The following is an 18602-nucleotide window of genomic DNA, read 5'->3' as shown; positions in this document are numbered from 1 at the left end:
TTGCAGGTGCATGATAGTATTGTTAACATCTGGCTCAGAGACCATGCTAGGATGAAAAGCAGCCTGAAGGAAAACTCTCCATTCAATTATGCAATGCCACCAAGTTGTGCTTATAGCATTTATCTTTCTGTAGTTTTTACAGTGCTTGATAATGTTACTCCAAACGAAACCCTTGTAGTGCTAGGGGGAATCATGTGCTGTATTCCAGAAGATTTTGGAAGGTTTTTTTTGCAAGTACCAGCATCGCCAACCAGCACAGCCAATGATACAGAATGTTGGGATCTCCAGTCTGGCAACATCTGGAGGGCCTCACAATTCTTACACCTGACCTTAGAAAAGAATGAAATGAAACTAGAAATTGAAAAGGGGCATACTCAAAGGTATTTCATGGAAAGTGAAGCTGTCCCACAGAAAACTATATGTTGAGTCTCATTTCTGGGAGAAAGGCAAAATATAAATTGAATGAGTAAACAAATAATATAAGTTCGCTTTTTATCATTAGCATACAAACAACCTGTAGAATGGTGTAGAGGGGGTAAAGTTATTTATTATTTACTTATCTGGCCCCAGCTCACTGCATTCTGCATATCATATAATAAATAAACATCAGGCAGGATTTAAGCTCACCACTAGGCCTCCCTCCCACTTCTGTGCATTTACACTACAGTGGGAGAATATGGCAGGGTCAAAGGCCAATTCTTGCTCACCTTCCCAGCATCTGCTGGGGACAAGACACCTCTTTGCTTCTTTGTGCTGATGGAATTTGATGACAGCAGTGGGAGGGAGGCCACTGAAAACTTTATTTTGGTGGCTTAAAAGAAGGCCTGCTGGAACACACACCTTGTTTTGCAAGAGAACTGCACTTCCTGGAGGCTTCCCATATGCTTTGTTTTAAGCGGCAAATGCACTTTAAAAATTCGTCTGCTGCTGAATTTTGCCAGTGGCAGGAGGGCTGTGAGGCCACACAAACAGTCTGGCGGGGAGAACACATCAATAACAGGCCATGTGTTGCCCACCCAGAGTTTAAGGCATCAAATAAAGAGCTGAAACAAATATCAATTTTCTCACCAAGACCTTAATAGAAATTAATTGCACGGACAGCTGCCAAAATATAACATGACATTTGGCTGTCACACTATACTTACTTCACACAAGGTGAGAAGAGCTCTTTACAGGGGCTGTTTTCAAGTTTTTCTTCACTCTGCTGGACAAGATCCTGGCTGACCTCTGCTACATAAACTGGAGACTAGGAAAAAGCAAAGAAACATCATCAACATATCTTATGATAGGAGAAAACACTTCCTTGATAACCAAGTTCATTTAGGCAACCAAATACTCCCAGTCTTAAAACTTCACTAGAGTTTATCTTCATATGACTGATGACTACAAGCTTTAAAACACAAACATAACCTTGCTTCCTAGAAAAATTTAAGTCACATGAATCTGGCATTTACTTGCAATGAAAACTCATTAAAGAGGAAGCCAGCTTGAATAGAGACGAACTAAAGGATTTATGTCTTCTTTTAATGGAAAACCCCATTTGTACAACACATGGGATATTCTAGAATCCTAAGTAAAAAAAATTCCAAAAGGTATCAGTTAATTACAGGAAACTGAATTCATATTTTCATATTTTCATATTTTCATGGGTAGGCCAGCAACAAAAGGTTCCAGATAGGCAGCTGTTCCTAGTCTCTAGTAAATGATTCCATTTATACCTTCTATTTAGTTTATCACTTTTGGCAGTCAGCATGGTCAGGCTACCCACTTTGTTTTCTTTTAAAACCTTTTTGTTTGTTTTAATGTGTTTTTTTTTGGGGGGGGGCTTCTACAATTTTAGGGGGCCCCTCAATATGCAGCACTAGCACCTGTTTTGTATTGGTAATCTGAGTTTGGTTTTACATGGAGTGCTGGGGGGATTAGTTTTGTATCTACATGAAAGTTTCAAAGACATAGCCATGTTAGTCTAGAAAATCAGTATGCAAAGGGCTCTTGTAGCACTTTTGAGATTAACTGAAAGAAAGCTGGTAGCATGAGCTTTCATAGTCATGACTCTACTTCTTCAAATGATGTGAAAGTTTGTATTTTTCATATCCCATCTTTCTCTTATGACAAGACTCAAGGTGGCTTACAACAAATTAAGACAAAGTACAGCTAAATACTATTAGTAAAATACTAAAAAAATACACAAGTAAATAACAGTTCTGTTGAAAACACCGTTAAAATTGTTAAAACAGAATGTGAAAAACACAGTACACCCCATTAAAAGCTCCATCTGCTACAACAAAGGTCTGCCCAAAGATAAAGAAAAGAGGGGGCCAAATGGACCTCCCATGGGAGGGAGCTCCACAACTTGGGGGCAGCCAAGTCTCTCACTCATGTCTTCATCAAATGTGGCAACGATGGACGTGCAATTGACAGAAAAATGAAAATCACTAAGGTTTTATGGTTTTTTTTGTGGGTTTTTCGGGCTATGTGGCCATGTTCTAGAAGATTTGCATTTGCTGAGTCCTTAATTTGCTATTCCTCAGGACTGGGAAACCACTCAGAGTCAGGAGCGTTCCCAGCAGATAATGATCACCAATTAGCAGACATTAATCCTCTTTTGCATTAGCCTCCCAGCCTGAGGCCGGCCATCAGCACAGAACAATACACATGCAAATCACTCCTGCATTCCCAGGCTCACACAGTATATATAGACCCACTTTTTCCAGGCAAGCATTCTCTGAAGATGCCAGCCACAGATGCTGGTGAAATGCCAGGAAGAAAATCTTCTAGAACATGGCCTCATCGCCCGAAAAACCCACAAAAAACCATGGATGCCGGCCATGAAAGCCTTCGACTTCACTAAGGTTTTATGTAGCAACATGCTTGTTTAAGGGTCTTGCTTATTGAAGTTGCCAGATGCCTGAAGCATATGATGATTGCACTTTTTAATGTGAGAAGACCTCATCTACAATTCCAGGACTAAGGGTGCATCTACACTATAGAAACAGTACAGTTTGACACCACTTTAAGTGCTGTAGCTCCATTTTAGGGAATCTTGGGGTTTGCAGTATTACAATGTCTTTAGCCTTCTCTGCCAAAGAGTGTTGGTGCCTCACAAAACTACAAACCCAAGGATTTTATAGGATGGAGCCATGGCAATTAAAATGGTGCCAAACTTCATTATTTCTACAGTAAAGAGTAGACCAGGGGTAGGTAACCTTTTTGAGCCGGGGGCCGGGTTGCTGTCCCTCAGACAACTGGGGGGCCGAAGCCGGGGGTGGAGCTTCCACCCTCTGGGGGCGGAGCCGCACATGGGGGGTGGAGCTTCCACCCTCTGAGGCGGAGCCGCATGCCATGGCGGAGCTTCCACTATCCGGGGGGCGGAGCCACATGTCAGGGGCGGAGTTTCCACCCTCCGGGGGCGGAGCCGCATAATAATAATAATAATATTTGAAAGAAGCTACTAGGGCCGGCAATGCCATAACACAGGAAAAATGCATGCACACTGTCTCAACCCAGAAAAGAGCAAGCAAGTCCATGTAGGCAGGGGGATTTTGCAAAGAGAATACCAAAGGATAACAACAACAATAATAATAGCAATATTTGTAAGAATGGAAGCAACTAGGCAAGGCCACAAAACAGCAAAAAACGCATGCACACTGTCTCAAACCACTTTCTTTCTCTCCCTTCCTCCCTCCCACTCCCACCCTCCCACCCTCTCCCTCTCTCTCCTCTCCCCTCCCCTCCCTCCCTCCCTCCTCTCCCTCTCACCTTTTCTCTCTCTCTCTCCTCCCCTCCCTCCCTCTCTTTCCTCTCCCTCCCACCCTTTCTCTCTCTCCTCCCCTCCCTCCCTCTCTCTTCTCCCCCTCCCACCCTCTCTCTCTCTCTCTCTCTCCTCCTCCTCCCTCCCTCCCTCCCCTCCATTTACAGGAGGGAGGAGGGAGGGCGGAGCCAGGAGGGAGGTGGGCGGCGCCCATTTGAAGGCCTGGTGCGGCTCCTGGAGCCCCGTTTCAGGGCTCCGGCTGCCGCATTGGGCCTCCCAGGGGCCCGGTGTGGCTGCTGGAGCCCCGATTCAGGGCTCCGGCTGCCGCATCAGGCCTCCCAGAGGCCCGGTGCAGCTCCTGGAGCCCCGTTTCAGGGCTCTGGAGGCTGCATCGGGCCTCCTAATGTGCGCCGCCATTTTGCCCTTCAAAATGGCGGCCGGAGCCTCAGAAATCGGCGGCGATTTTGGCTGCAGGAGGGACCGGGGGCCGGCAGAAAGGTGCCCGCGGGCCGCATCTGGCCCGCGGGCTGGAGGTTGCCGACCCCTGGAGTAGACTCACCCTAAGGCAGATGGACTGGATTGTAACCATTCTTTGGATGCTGCATTGTGGGTTTTTATTTTAAAGGCAAAACACATTAATGAAAAACGAAGGAGGAGAGTTTTTATAAATGTACACATGAGAACTGAGAAGGAACAGAAATAAACTGATTTCAATCTCTACAGTATTCGCTGCTAGATATTAAAATTTGTGACATTCTTGCTTGCTAGAATGGGATTCATTCTAGTTTTCTTTAAAATAATAATAACAAAAAAAGCACAATCCAAAATAAAAGAGAACAGTGGAGGCTTCCATGCCCTTTCCCACTGCAAGTTCATGAGAGAGACAGTCTTAGACTCATCCCCCCCCCCCTCGAAACTACTTTGGATCTAATCTCTCTCTCTGATCCCTTTCAGGCATATCTAGTATTTGTTTTATCAGTGTGAGTCAAGGCTCTACAAAACACTTGCATTCTCTACTTAATGCATTACATTTGCGCATATGGATGACCCAAAGCTTTGAAATACATTTTTGGGGCTTCAGTTCACAGACTCTGGCAGCTAGTGCTACCAAGTTGATTCTGGGAGTTGTAGTCCAACAATGTGACAACTCTTGCCAAGAAAACCCCATGATAAGTTTGCTTTAGGATCGCCATAAGTAGGAAATGACTTGAAGGCACACAAGATTGTAAGCCTGAGGGCATGGAACCGTCTAACTAAAAGATTGCATGTACAGCGCTGTGTAAATTTACAGCGCTTCATAAATAAAGGTTAATAATAATAATAATAATAATAACAACAAAGTTCAATAATATAATTTTTTCAAGTCCTAGGATTGTTTTGACTCCACTATGGTATGCACAATCCATTTTATTTTTTTTTAAAAAAACACATGGAAATAATCACTCTTCCCTCAAAAAATGCTCACTTACATGGTCATGGAAGTCTCAAGGGGCACACAGGTCAGGATGCTAAAGAAGTTTATTGTTTCTCTCTCAGACAAGGATAAAATAGCAAGATGAAACTCCTGACTCCAGCCAGTTACAATGAAGTCTTTTGCCACCTAGAGACTGAATTATGTAATCTCCGCACAGCTACTGAAGGTCTATAAATACAAGCTGAGATCAGGCATGCCCTTCCAAGTGGTGTAATCAGCATAAGTAACCTAGTAAATATTTTATAGTTCCAAAGAAAGTTTAGTGCATAATTGAAACACCAACATTACTCATTCTTTTCACTTTTTTCTGCACTGCATGAGTTATTCAGTTGCAAACACTGAGACTTTTTCTTTTTCAAAGATCTTAGACACGTGTTCAAAGTTTATGAATTAAAATAGCTAAACACACCCCCCACACACACACACAGTTTTGTGTCTTTAAGTCACTTCTGACTTATGGCAAACCTAAGGCAAATCTATCATGGGGCTAAGATGGTGTGACTTGCCCAAGGTCACCTAGTGGGTTTCCTAGCCAAGCGGGGAACTGAACCCTCGTCTCCAAAGTCGCAGTCAATACCCAAACCACTATACCTCTCTCTCTTTCTCTCTCTCTCTCAGCATATATACGTTTGTGTGTGTGCATGCATACTTTAGAAAACCTAAATCAGCAGATGCAAGATAAAAGAGGGACCACAGTTCAATACAAGGCTTAAATTAATGAGCTTAACCCCACTGAACTGAATGCTGGATCATAGCCTATGTTTCTACCTACTGGGATGCTGTTGCTGTTTACAATACATTCATTTCAAAGGGATAATCTAATAAGTAATATCTAAGAGCAATTGCTATCCCTAAACAGAACATGTCAGGGATTTTTTAAAATTAAATTTTATTGAGAACATTTTTTAAATTGTACAATAGATTGTATAATATAAGAAATATACATTCAAAAATTTCTTTCCCCCATACCCCCTTTCCTATTCCACTTATCCGTTATCATATTTTCTAACAGCTAATCATTAAACCAGCTCTTCTTGTTCCTTCCTCTACCTTCCTGTCTTGTATCTATTAAGAATCTTTCTTTTAATTGTTGGTAGGGGAACCAATTTATTTCATTCCTTCCTGCCCCAATCTTCCCTGCTTTTCATTTTTAATTTCCCATTTTCTCTTTTGATCATATCTTTATATCTTAACCATTCTTTCCCTTTTAATTTCTCCCTTCTTAGGAAAGCTTCTTGCGGTGATACTCAGTCTGGGATTTCCCTATATATTTTTTCCCTTATATATTTTCCAAATTCTTAAAAATGCCTTTCTAATAATATGTTCATTTAATTGTTTGGTTTGTTCCAGTTTCCCATACCGCAAAAATGCATGCCATCCAAAAATCAAATCAAAACCTTCCAAATCTAACAAATTTTCATTGCTCAGGTATATCCATTCCCGCACCCACTCTAAACTAAATGCATGATAATATATTTTCAGATTCATCATTGATAAACCTCCATTTTATCCTTGCTTTCCTCCCTGCCCATATAAATATAGATAGTTCTTGTTTCCATTTAGTAAATACCAAATCATTTAATATAATTGGGAGATTCTGAAACAGATACAGTAATTTAGGCAATATGTTCATTTTCAAAAGTGCAATTTCCCCATTAACGACAAATATAGTTTTGACCATTTTTCCAATTTCTTTTTCACTTCTTGCCAAATTGGTTTATAGTTGTTGTCAAAGTTCATTAGGTTTTTTTTGTTAAGTTTATACCAATGTATTTTATTTTATTTTGAATTTGTATTCCACTTATTTCTTGACGTGTCTGTTGTTTTTCTTTTGTCATATTTATTGTTAAAAGCGCCGATTTACTTTTGTTTATCTTAAACCCTGCACATTGACCAAATTCATTTATAACTTCCAATGTCTTTGGTACCCCTTTCAGAGGGTCTTCAATGATCAAAACTATATCATCTGCATAGGCTCGTATTTTAAACTCTCTTCCTCTTTTCTTAGCTCCTTTTATTTGCTTATTTTCTCTTATATTATTGCAAAGAATTAGAACATGTCAGGGATTTTTATTGCATGTCAGAGTGCTAGGTTTGGCAGGCACACTGTATCATCTCTGTCCTTCCATAAACAGCTGACTTCCTGGTGATTTTTAAATGGTCTTAAGCTGCACATCAAATAAGGAGCAATCATCTAAAGCACACCGATACATAGCTCAGCTGTCATTGTACTGTATATTTGTCACTCACCAAAGCCACATCTATCTGCCTAAAGCAGGACTAAATGTTAGCTTACAACAAGTATTTGAAGTCTTTCACAATGTAATCCCACACAATTTGCAGTTAAATCCTACTGAACTCAATGGAATTTACTACTGAGTTATCATCTATAGGACTGTACATCTATGCTCCAAGATTCCAACAGCATCATTGAAAATTGTATTTTTTTTATTCACAGCATTCATTCTGGGTTGAAATAACCTGTACTGTACCCTACTAAATGTTAACTGACTGCAGCTGCCATCATCCTTCCCATTTAGCCATGCTACCAGGTGCTTGATGGGCATTGCAATGCAATGACATCTGCACCTCTTGTTTATATGCTGTTCAATAACAGTGGCTTAAAATCACATTCTGCTCACAAGCCAGTGAAGTATAAAAATACATTAAAAGAAACCCACATAAAACCAAAATGTAAAATACAACATTAAAGCTCAACAGCAGATAATAAAATAATTCCCAACAAGACCCTCTGTGATGTACCAAATTTTAAAATAGTTCTTAATACAGTATTTTAGAAGATATATATACCATTTTTTAAAAATCCCTAAAGTGCAGAAATATTTTCAAAATATGCTTTTAAATGCCTGGGAAAAAGAAGACAAACCAACCAAACTAACTTGGTACTGAAAGGATCAAGCCCCTAAGGCAGGGGTCGGCAACCTCCGGCCCACGGGCCGGATGCGGCCCGAGGAGGCTGTTGGAGTGGCGCCGACTGCTGCTGCTGCCGCCGCCGCCACCACCGGCGGCCGCGGCTTTTTGCCGCTCTGGACGCTGCCATTTTTTCGTCCAAAATGGCGTCGAAGTCTCGCACGACCTTCTCTGAGGTCGCGCGAGACTTCGCCGCCATTTTGGGCGAAAAATGGCGGTGCCCAGAGGCGAAGTCTCGTGCGACCACAGAAAAGGTCGCGTGAGACTTCGGCCTCCAGGAGGCCCGCTGCAGCCGCCGGAGCCCTCGAATTGGGCTCAGACGGCGGCAGCGGGCCTCTGTGAGGCTGGGGCCGTCGCTGGCGCCGGCGGGAGGGCTTCCAGAGCCAAGGAGGCTTCGCTGTAGCGAGGCCTCCTTAGCCCTGGCCGGCTCTCTCCGCCGGCGGGAGGGCTTCCAGAGCCAAGGAGGCTTCGCTGTAGCGAGGCCTCCTTGGCCCTGGCCGGCTCTCTCCGCCGGCGGGAGGGCTTCCAGAGCCAAAGAGGCTTCGCTGTAGCGAGGCCTCCTTGGCCCTGGCCGGCTCTCCTCGCCGGCGGGAGGGCTTCCAGAGCCAAGGAGGCTTCGCTGTAGCGAGGCCTCCTTGGCCCTGGCCGGCTCTCTCCGCCGGCGGGAGGGCTTCCAGAGCCAAGGAGGCTTCGCTGTAGCGAGGCCTCCTTGGCCCTGGCCGGCTCTCTCCGCCGGCGGGAGGGCTTCCAGAGCCAAAGAGGCTTCGCTGTAGCGAGGCCTCCTTGGCCCTGGCTGGCTCTCCCCGCCGGCGGGAGGGCTTCCAGAGCCAAGGAGGCTTCGCTGTAGCGAGGCCTCCTTGGCCCTGGCCGGCTCTCTCCGCCGGCGGGAGGGTTTCCAGAGCCAAGGAGCCCCTCTGCAGCAAGGTCTCCTTGGCCCTGGCCGGCTCTCTCCAGGCAGGGAAGGAAGGCGCAGGGGGAGGAGGAGGAAGAGGAGGGAGGAAGGAAAGAGGAAGAGGAGGGAGGAGGAGGAAGGAAGGAGGAAAAGGAGGGAGGAGGAGGAAGGAAAGAAGTAGGAGGAAGAGAAGCAGGGAGGAAGAAGAGGAGGAGGGAGAAAGAAGAGGAGGAAGGAGGAAGAAAGGGGAGGAAGGAAGGAGGAGCAGTGCATTTCTGTGTATTTTCAGTGCATTTAATGCTAAAAGGTCTGCTATAACAATGATAGTGGTGGTCGTGGTGATGGTGATGATGATGAGTGAGCTTGAGAGCCATGCAACTACTGTTTCTGAAGCTGAGAAAGCATCACCTTCCAAAGTGTGTTTTGTGTGCTTTTAATGCTAACAAGTCTCCCTTGCTTTGACAATGATAGTGTGGTGATGGTGATGATGATGAGTGAGCTTGAGAGCCATGCAACTACTGTTTCTGAAGCTGAGAAAGTGTCACCTTCCAAAGTGTGTTTTGTGTGCTTTTAATGCTAACAAGTCTCCCTTGCTTTGACAATGATAGTGTGATGATGGTGATGATGATGAGTGAGCTTGAGAGGCAGGCAACTACTGTTTCTGAAGCCGAGAGAGTGTCACCTTCCAAAGTGTGAAATGCACAAATGTGCTGTTGTGTGTGTTTTGGAATGCAGGTTGGGGGTGTTTGTCCAGAAAGGGACTGAGGAGGAGAGGGCGGGCACACGCCTCCTCCTCCTTGCGGGGCTTCAGTGGAGGCTCCGCCCCTGGAGGGTGGCTCCACCCCTGGATGGTGGAAGCTCCGCCTCCAGCATGCAGCCCCGCCCCTGGAGGGTGGAAGCTCCACCCCTCAGCTCCGGCCCCCCAACTTGTCTGAGGGACAGCAACCCGGCCCCCGGCTCCAAAAGGTTGCCTACCCCTGCCCTAAGGTGAACCTAAGGTGAACCTATCAAGGGTTTTTCTTGGTATGTTTCTTCAGAGGAGACAAGGCATTGCCAGCCTTTGAGGTCATCCAGCGGGTTTCATGGCTGAACCGGGATTCAAACCCTGGTCTCCAGAGTCCTAGTCCAACGCTCAAATCACTATGCCACGCTGACTGTATATATCATAGGGGTAGCTGTTCCACTGGGCTGTTTGAGGTGACCACTGTAGAGAGAATGAAATGAAGACCATCTCAGGTGACAGAAGATGGGCAGTAGCAGCAGCAGCCTCTTGTCTCCTGCTTGTGGAGTCTCATGGAGGAGAAAACTGGGTATGCCACACAACCTATCCTAGGACCCCTGAACTAGTCTACTGACATGTGTATGATGAAAGATACTATCGACTGCCAATCCTATTTGGTTCTGTTCATGGACTGGTGAGGAGGGTACCACCTTGTCTTTTATATCAGGAAAAATGGCTTGGTCTTTCTCTGCTCAACGATCCAGTAGCACTAGAAGCAGTCTTCAGTAGAACTGATTCCAGCCCACTTCAGGCCTGACATTATGTCAGTGGCTACCAAACGTTGATCCTCCAGATGTTTTTGACATCAGCTCCCATATTTCCTGTGTGTTGGTCAAGCTGGCTGGGGCTTTTGGGGTCCAAAGACCAAAACAAATAGAGGACCAAAGGTTGAGAACCACTGCACTCCACAATTACAACACTCTGGCCCTTACCACATAAGCTCCCTGGAACAGAATGAGAACGGTCCAAAAGGAGGCGGGAAGGGAACAGAATAAGTGGGGGATGCATTTTACTGCACACAGAAGTCCCTCTCTCTTTCCGCTCCCTTCCCTTCCATTCCCAATCTGTCCCAGAGGGAGCGATTTTTGAGAATTGTTCTGAAGAGTTCTCAAAAATCGCAGTCCTCTGGGAAGGATTGGGAACAGAATGGAAGGGAACGGAATGAGTGAGGGACTTCTGTGTGCAGTAAAATGCATCCCACATTCGTTCCCCACTCGTTCCAGGCCCCTTCCATTCTGTTCTCGTCCCATTCCAGGGAGCCCCTGTGCGGTAAGGTCCTATGATTCCACTTGAACTGTTATCATGGCATAGTACAGAATTCCTATAGTTAGGAAAGACACTACAGCTAAGAATACTAAATGTCCTTCCTCAGACAGTAAATCCCTGGATTCCATAGGACTGTCACATGACAGAGTAGAAACACACTGCTATCATTGTGAATTTGAAAAGTCCCTTACACTCTACAGTCACTAGTGGAGTAAAATAGTGACCCAGGAAAGCAATTCAGTTTTCTGAACTTGGATGGATGATGTATCACCCTCCCCAATGACTCTTTTTTCCTGTCACCTTATCTGCTTTTGCCCAGAAGACAGACTGTCCCTACATTCCAAGTTCAGCATGGGACTGCAATTATGCTTTGTACACAAACTTTCATTATCTCCATCTTGGATAAATCTTTCACTTCTGTTCTGCTGAGATTTAACAGTTATTAAGATATTGAAGTAGGGAACTATTTCTTTCTTTTTTAATATGATGGCTCCAGAAATGGGAGAAATCACAGAAACTATTTGCAAAGTTTAAAACGATTGATAAAGAGAGAGGAATCTGTCAATGTTGATTTGGTTGTGGTGAGTCCCAATATTTTATTTATAGCCCCAGCTTTCTATACTCAGTCAGATGGACACGTTGTAATGCTGAAAAACAACAGGAGTATTTTCCAGCTCTTGTTCTTAGTATTTACACTATTATGTGCTTCTGAGAAATGGCTTCCACATGTTCTTGCATTTCCACTTTTGGCCAAAGTTAATAGAGCTCTGCAAGAACAAATATACTTATTTAGCCAAATGGTCTCAGTTACATCTCAGTGTTTTGAAATCGATGACTACCATGTGGCAGAGGCAGGAGAGAGAGTTAAAATAAATGCTTTTTTGCAACTGTTGAAAGATAGGTGGGACGTGGTGTGCTCCAAAACTTTCTTGTTCTAAGCTCACTCAGTTCAGTGGTTAGTACAATCCTCCACTTGCATGATACTCATGTGTAGCGGCAGATGATTCCCCACATTTATGCCCTGCCTTTCTAATAACTATGTTGTATAAAAAGAGCCAGCATGGTATGGTGGTTTGAGTGTTGGGCTATGACTCTAGAAGACTAGAGTTTGAATCCCCACTCAGAAAACCGCCTGGCTGACCTTGGACAAATCATATTCTCTCAGCCTCAGAAGAGGGCAAAGGCACTCTGAAAAAATCTTGCCAAGAAAAACCTGTGATAGCTTCACTCTAGGGTCATTATAAATTGGAAACAACTTGAAATCAAAGGGAAACATTGATCATACAAATAAAAATAACTAACACCTGAACTTTGATAAATTACTATCTTGGACTACAATTCCCAGAATACTCCAGCCAGCATGCTCACTGGCAGAGGTGGCTGGGTCTCTGAGAGTTGTAGTCCAAGGAAGCAATATTTCCAAGCTTTAATTTAAAAACTTGACTCATATTAAGCAGTCTGAAAGTTGACTCTCTTCCATATAAGTAACCTCAACCACAGAATTCAGGGGGCTGGAAGGTTGCATCATGGGGGGAGATGGGTGTAGGAGTCCCAGAAACTCTGGCTTGAGTCAGATGCGATGGAAACAATACATCCAACTCTGACATCTGTGCAAGTTTCTTCAATGTATCACACACACTTACATACTGTACACACAAATGTCTTAATACTTATTACAAAGAAATGTCTCAGTATGCACATGTCTTAATTCTGGAGCTTTTCCTCAGATGCAGATTAAAATTTTAGAACTAATTTTGAAGTCTTTCACTGCTTGCACATAGAGTTGAAAGCATGAGTTGATTGAGGATACATCCACACTGCAGAAATAATCCAGTTTGACATCACTTAAACTGCTTTGGCTCAGTGCTATGGAATTGTGGGGAATTATCATTTGTCATGGCACTAGAGCTCTCTGACAGAGAAGGCGAAATGTCCCACAAAACTACAATTCCCAGAATTTCATAGCACTGAGTCATGTCAGTTAAAATAGTCAAACTGGAATACTTATGCAGTGTGGATGCAGCCTGAGGCATTTAAAGGTCTCACACAGATTAAAGGTAGGTTTTCACTAGATGATTCTTAGCTTTCATCCCTACATTTTCCACACCCCCAATACTGGACTGCAATAAGATAGTAGTCATTTTTTACCTTTTATTTCTTCCATTGTTCCTAGCTAGAGTGAACATTATTCTGCTTTTGCAAGCATTGCAAACAAAATGGATTTTTCAGACAGAATTCTAGTCCTGCACACTCTTGCTTGGCACCACATAATGCCAAGCAGTTTATGAAAGGAAATGGTGATAGAGAAATGTCTTGTTAACTGATAGCAGTTGTTAGGTGGTGACTAGGAGCACTCTCTTTAGGTCTGGGAGATCAAAGAGGAGAAAATACTTCAGTGTGCCTGTGGTACTAAGCTTCTATAATACTGAGGTTTGTCAAGTGACTCATAGATGTGATTTATCAGTTAAAGCAGTACAGTTCATCAGAGAAAAACAAAAGCTTTTAATTTACTGCCAGCATTACTCATTTTTAGAGTCATAAGAAGCACAGTTCTTTGATGTGCAAAGTCTTGTTTTATTATACCTCCATGAGTCCTGCTTAAATTTTTTAAAAATCTAAAAATAATGGGAAACAATTCCTGTTAAAGAAGCATTACTGACTTCAGATCATGAGGTTACCACAACATTTCCAGGACAAAATAATATTTAATTCCTATTTATCATCATAACCATCTACTCTTATGACTTGATAGTCATTAGTAGCCAGCCTGACTGGTGTCAGATATGCATTTTAAAGATCATACAATACTGGTGTTGCAAGAACTGCACTGGCTTCCAATTTGATTCCAAGCTCAGTTCAATGAGCTGGTGTTGACCTACAAAGCCCAAAATGGTTTGGGGCTAGATTATCTGAAAGATTGCCTACTCCTATATGAGCTTGCCAAATTCTGAGCTCTTTGGAGGAGGCCTTGTTGAGTGTGCCAATACTTCATGGAGTCAGGCTGGTAAGTGCGTGTAACAGGGCTTTCTCAGTAACAGCACTACAACTGTGGAACTCCCTACTGAAAAAAGCTAGGCTACCCATCTTTTTAAGTTTCTGGAGGCCAGCCAAAACAGTGCTGTTCCGCCTGGTATTCAATGTTTGAAATTGCTGTTTTAAAACAGGATTCTAGGATTGTTTTAGACTGCGTTCAGGAATTTTAAAAAAAAGAGTACTGTAATATGTTTTCAAAATGTTTTTATATTTGTATTGTATAGGGCTATTCAACTATAGTGCCAACGGCACTACCTTTCTGCAGTGGTGAGATTGTGTGTCCCTATGAGGCAAGAGGTTATCCTGATGTAGGGGCTCCAATGTCAGACAAGCCTTCGATGAGGAGCCAGACTAAATGTGCCATGGGGCAGCAGTGGTAGTGGGGGTGAAACTGGTGGAGGATCTCTCAGACAAGAACAGTTACACCATAGCTAACACAGCACAGAAAGAGGAATGGTCAAATCCCTTTGAATGTCTTTTACCATAAAAACACTATGATTAAATAATCCAAACTGAAACAAGCGATCGTGCCAGAAGATGAAACTCCCAGGTCAGACAGCACTCAACAAGACACTGAGAAACAGCAGAGGACAACTAGGAGTAGCACTGTGGAGAATGATACAACTGGACCTAAACCGAAAGGATTTTCTGATCTTGATATGCTCAGAGGTGAAAGGAAAGTCTGAAGCTGCACAATGCACATTTTAGGAACATGGAACATGAGCAGTATGAAATAGGGGAAGCTGTACATAGTAAACAAGAAATGGAATATATAAACTGTAATACTTGGGATAAGAAAGCTAAAGTGGACTGGAATGAGACATTTTGAGTCACATAATTACACAGTGTTTACTCAGGAAATGGAAATCTAAGGAGAAATAGGGTAGAATTAATAGTGAGGGGAGAGGTCGCAAAAACAGTCAAAGGATATAATGCAGTCTGACCAAATAATATCAATAAGACTTCAGAGAAAACTCACTGACTTAACCATAATGCTAGCTCTGCAGAGGCAGAGGAAGATGAAATTTAAAGTTTCTATGCTGGAGTCTAGGAGGAAATTGATAACACACCAAAATAGGACTTTTTGTTAATCATTGGTGATTGGAATGCAAAAGAAACAGAGCACAGTCAAAGACTGTAGAAAATCTGGCTTGGAATCAAGAAATGAAGCAGGAGAGGAAGTGATTGAATTTTTTAAGTCAAGAGTTTGTTCACTGAAAACACATTCTTCAAGCAACCCAAAAGGCGAGTGTATATGTGGACATCATCTGACAGCCAATATAAAAATCAAATAGACAATATCCCCCACATTTGCAAGACCTGATCAAGGCTATCTACAATAGGGTGACTTGGAGGTCTCTCATTCATAGGGTTGCCATAAGTTGAAGTGGATGGCAGTTAACAACAACAAATGGTTTTAATTGGTGTTTATTTGTTGATTGCTTGGGAGATCTTGTGGGCTGGGAGATAATACAGGGATAATTTAAACAAATAAACAAACAAATAAACAAATACTACTAATTTGGGCCCAAATTAATTCTAGTCACATGATGCATGCTGAATAGAAGCAAGTCCATCCACCCATTCACACTATACAATTATAGCACTGTGACTTCACTTTAACTACTATAGTTCTTTCCTATGGAATCCTTGGGTTTTTAGTTTCATGAGCCACTAGAGCACTCTGGCTAGCAATTCTAAATGCCACTTTCTAAACTTCAAATAAGGTAGGGTGGTGTAGTGGTCTGAGCAGTGGAGCGGGGTTCAAAGCCCTCCTGGGACTTGGAAACCCACTGGGTGACTTTATATTCTTTCCACCTCAGAGGAGGTCAAGGACAACCCAACTCTGAAAAAATCTTGCCAAGAAAACTCCATGATAGGGTCACTTTAGGGATGCGTAAGTCAGAAATGAGTTGAAGTGCCATATCATATGATTCCAACCATAACAGTTTTAATTATCTTTGGCAAGATAATGACTTGAAAGCACACTACAACCAAAACTACAAATCCCATGATTCCATGGGATGTTCCTATGGCAGTAAAAGTGGAATGTACCACAATGATTATGTAAATAATAATAATAATTTGTTTTATTTATATACTGCTATTCCAAAGATCATAGCGGTGAACAGCAAGTAAGCTAATTAGTAAGTAAGCTAATTTGCCCCCAACAGTCTGGGTACTCATTTTAGCAACCTCGGAAGGATGCAAGCCTGAGTCGAGCTTGGGCCCTTTTGCTGGTCTTGAACTCACAACCTTCTGGTTTTGATTGAATGGCTGCAGTACAGGCATTTAACCACTGCGCCACCAGGGCTCCTTTGTAGTGTGAACAGGCCCCAGGTATGGCTAATATTTGGACAGTAGACAATCCAATAACCCTGTATATAAGATGTTGAGGTCCATGGAACACTAGTAGACTATAAATGGAATAATTAATAAACCTGTATGTCTTCTTTTCTCATCAAGAAGCAGACTTAGGTGGAAGGTGCCAAGTATCCATACAGGCACATGTTGTAATTCTAAATCATATTGAATCATTTACGAGTTTTCCAGACCTCCACAGATTCAGACACAGAACACACAGCACCTTGTATTACATAATGTGTAAAGCATACCCAAGTTGTAGAAGCCATTGTGGATTTACATGATGATGAGCAATTTAAATCTCATTTGTATTAAATCAACTTTAACATATGCTATGCTTCAATTTCAGAAAACAGTCTAGGGACAACGTGGTCTAAGAAACAAATTTAAAATAGATCACTAGTTGGACAAAAGGTCAAGCAGTAACTCTTTCCAATCTGTTGCTACATTTGACTCCAAGAAGATGTGTATATTCTTAGATGTGGGTAGCTGACATTGTCATATAAACAATCAGAAATGTTTCTGTGTGGAAAAATAGTTTGAGAAAAAACATTATTTGCTTTTTGTATTACGGGAAAGCCTGTAAGAACCCTTTAACATGTCAAAGATAACTGTCATCTGAACACCAGAATGTCTCTTGCATATTTTAAGTCTTAATTTATATCCCCTGCTATTACTTAGTAATAAGAGAAAGCATAGATGAATGATAAGGCCTTTGTTCCCCACACAAAGCGAGTGGCCATATCCACTAAATCTGGTTACAGATTTTGGCTAGGATGCAGTCTCTAAGTGATTTTCTTCAGGATGTCAGCAAGGGAGGAGACGATTGCATTCACCCTTCCAGCCCTCTGTGATCCTGACATTTATTTGCCTCCACAGCTCATGCTGTTTTCCTTTTTACAAACCTACATGTTAAAGATACTTAATGTCATATCATATTTGGCCCTAATAGTCACAGCTACTGAGACGCTGGCGATTTCCTTGTCCAGGAAGCAAGAAGCATATGTAAAATCAAGTTTGAGGAGAAGAGCCTTAATTAAATTAGATCTAGGTTGAAATCATCCTCAGGGCATAGGTAGGACTGAATCTAGGAATGTCAGGATGGACAGGTAGCAGGGAAAAGGTGAAGTGAAATAATCAGCTTCCAGGGCTTGCAGTTAACACACGAAAAATCCTAGAGCTCAAAAGAAGAGAAGAAACAAACCCTTTGGAAGAAGAAGGCAATGCAGGTTCGGAAAGGCAGAATAGCTAGTTTGGCAGGTTGAGATTTTCAAGGGAGACTGAGTTATCTTGTCTGTTAACAGGAGTAAGATACAAGATATTTTTACTGGAAAAGGTGGTATATGAATTAATACACAAACATAATACAACTGCTGTCTGTGGTGAAAGATCAGCAGACATCTCAGGCCACATTCCATTCCAAATTAAAGGGCAGATGGCAAGCTTAAGGGGCCCAGGGAAATAGTGAGCATTGCTTCTACTACCTTACCAATACTATCTAACGCATGAGATAGCTTCCTCCTCTGCATAACAGTCAGGCAGACCTTGGCAGCAGGCTGTTAAGAGGTGAGGCGACCATACCTGCAGAGTTCTAATTTGGTTCCAGCTGGGCTGTACTATCTCTCAGAAATCCCATACTCTTGAATATAGGAACAGAAGCAAACTCACTTCAATAGCCTGTAAGACTGAAAACAATCTGATGCTGTCAAGGCTGCAGAAAGCTCTCTGCTATGGGGAAAAGACATGTCTGTGGTGCCCATGCTCCTTATATCAAAGTTGGGTAGCACATATCCCCTGGGTAACATGTAACCCCAATCACTTTTTTTCAGCTTTCCAAATCTAACACACACACACACACACACACACACCAGACTTTCACTGCTACTAAATTTGCTACTGGAATTCTGTTGCACAGGAAGAAAAGGGGGATATATTTTGGCATGAAAAGGAGCATACACTTTGTTTATAATCAGATTTGCACTCCTGGATCTCAAAGAAGCATGTACCTTAGCTGAAATGGAAAAGACTATTTTTAATGTAAAAATGCTACTTTTACCATTATCATATTGACAAATTTGGTATCACAGTAACAGTGCAATCTTCTGCAGCC

The 18602-nt window shown here is 42.7% G+C and overlaps 1 protein-coding gene across 3 annotated transcripts in view; it reads right to left on the bottom strand.

The window, feature by feature from the left end:
- The window catches only part of GRK5 (G protein-coupled receptor kinase 5), a 236380-nt gene that overhangs the window by 44406 nt on the left and 173372 nt on the right, over positions 1-18602 (bottom strand). For all 3 annotated transcript variants that reach the window (XM_089510030.1, XM_089510029.1, XM_089510031.1), the window contains exon 5: positions 1146-1246. In XM_089510030.1, the coding sequence (XP_089366156.1) occupies positions 1146-1246 (101 nt within the window). The remainder of the gene's footprint in view (positions 1-1145; positions 1247-18602) is intronic.

The sequence above is a fragment of the Sceloporus occidentalis genome, unplaced genomic scaffold, assembly GCF_023333645.1.
Source record: "Sceloporus occidentalis isolate IW3139 unplaced genomic scaffold, rSceOcc1.0.p SCAF_2, whole genome shotgun sequence".
NCBI lineage: Eukaryota > Metazoa > Chordata > Lepidosauria > Squamata > Phrynosomatidae > Sceloporus > Sceloporus occidentalis.
Note: the sequence above shows the minus strand (reverse complement) of the source record. Positions and strands in the feature narration are given on the sequence as shown.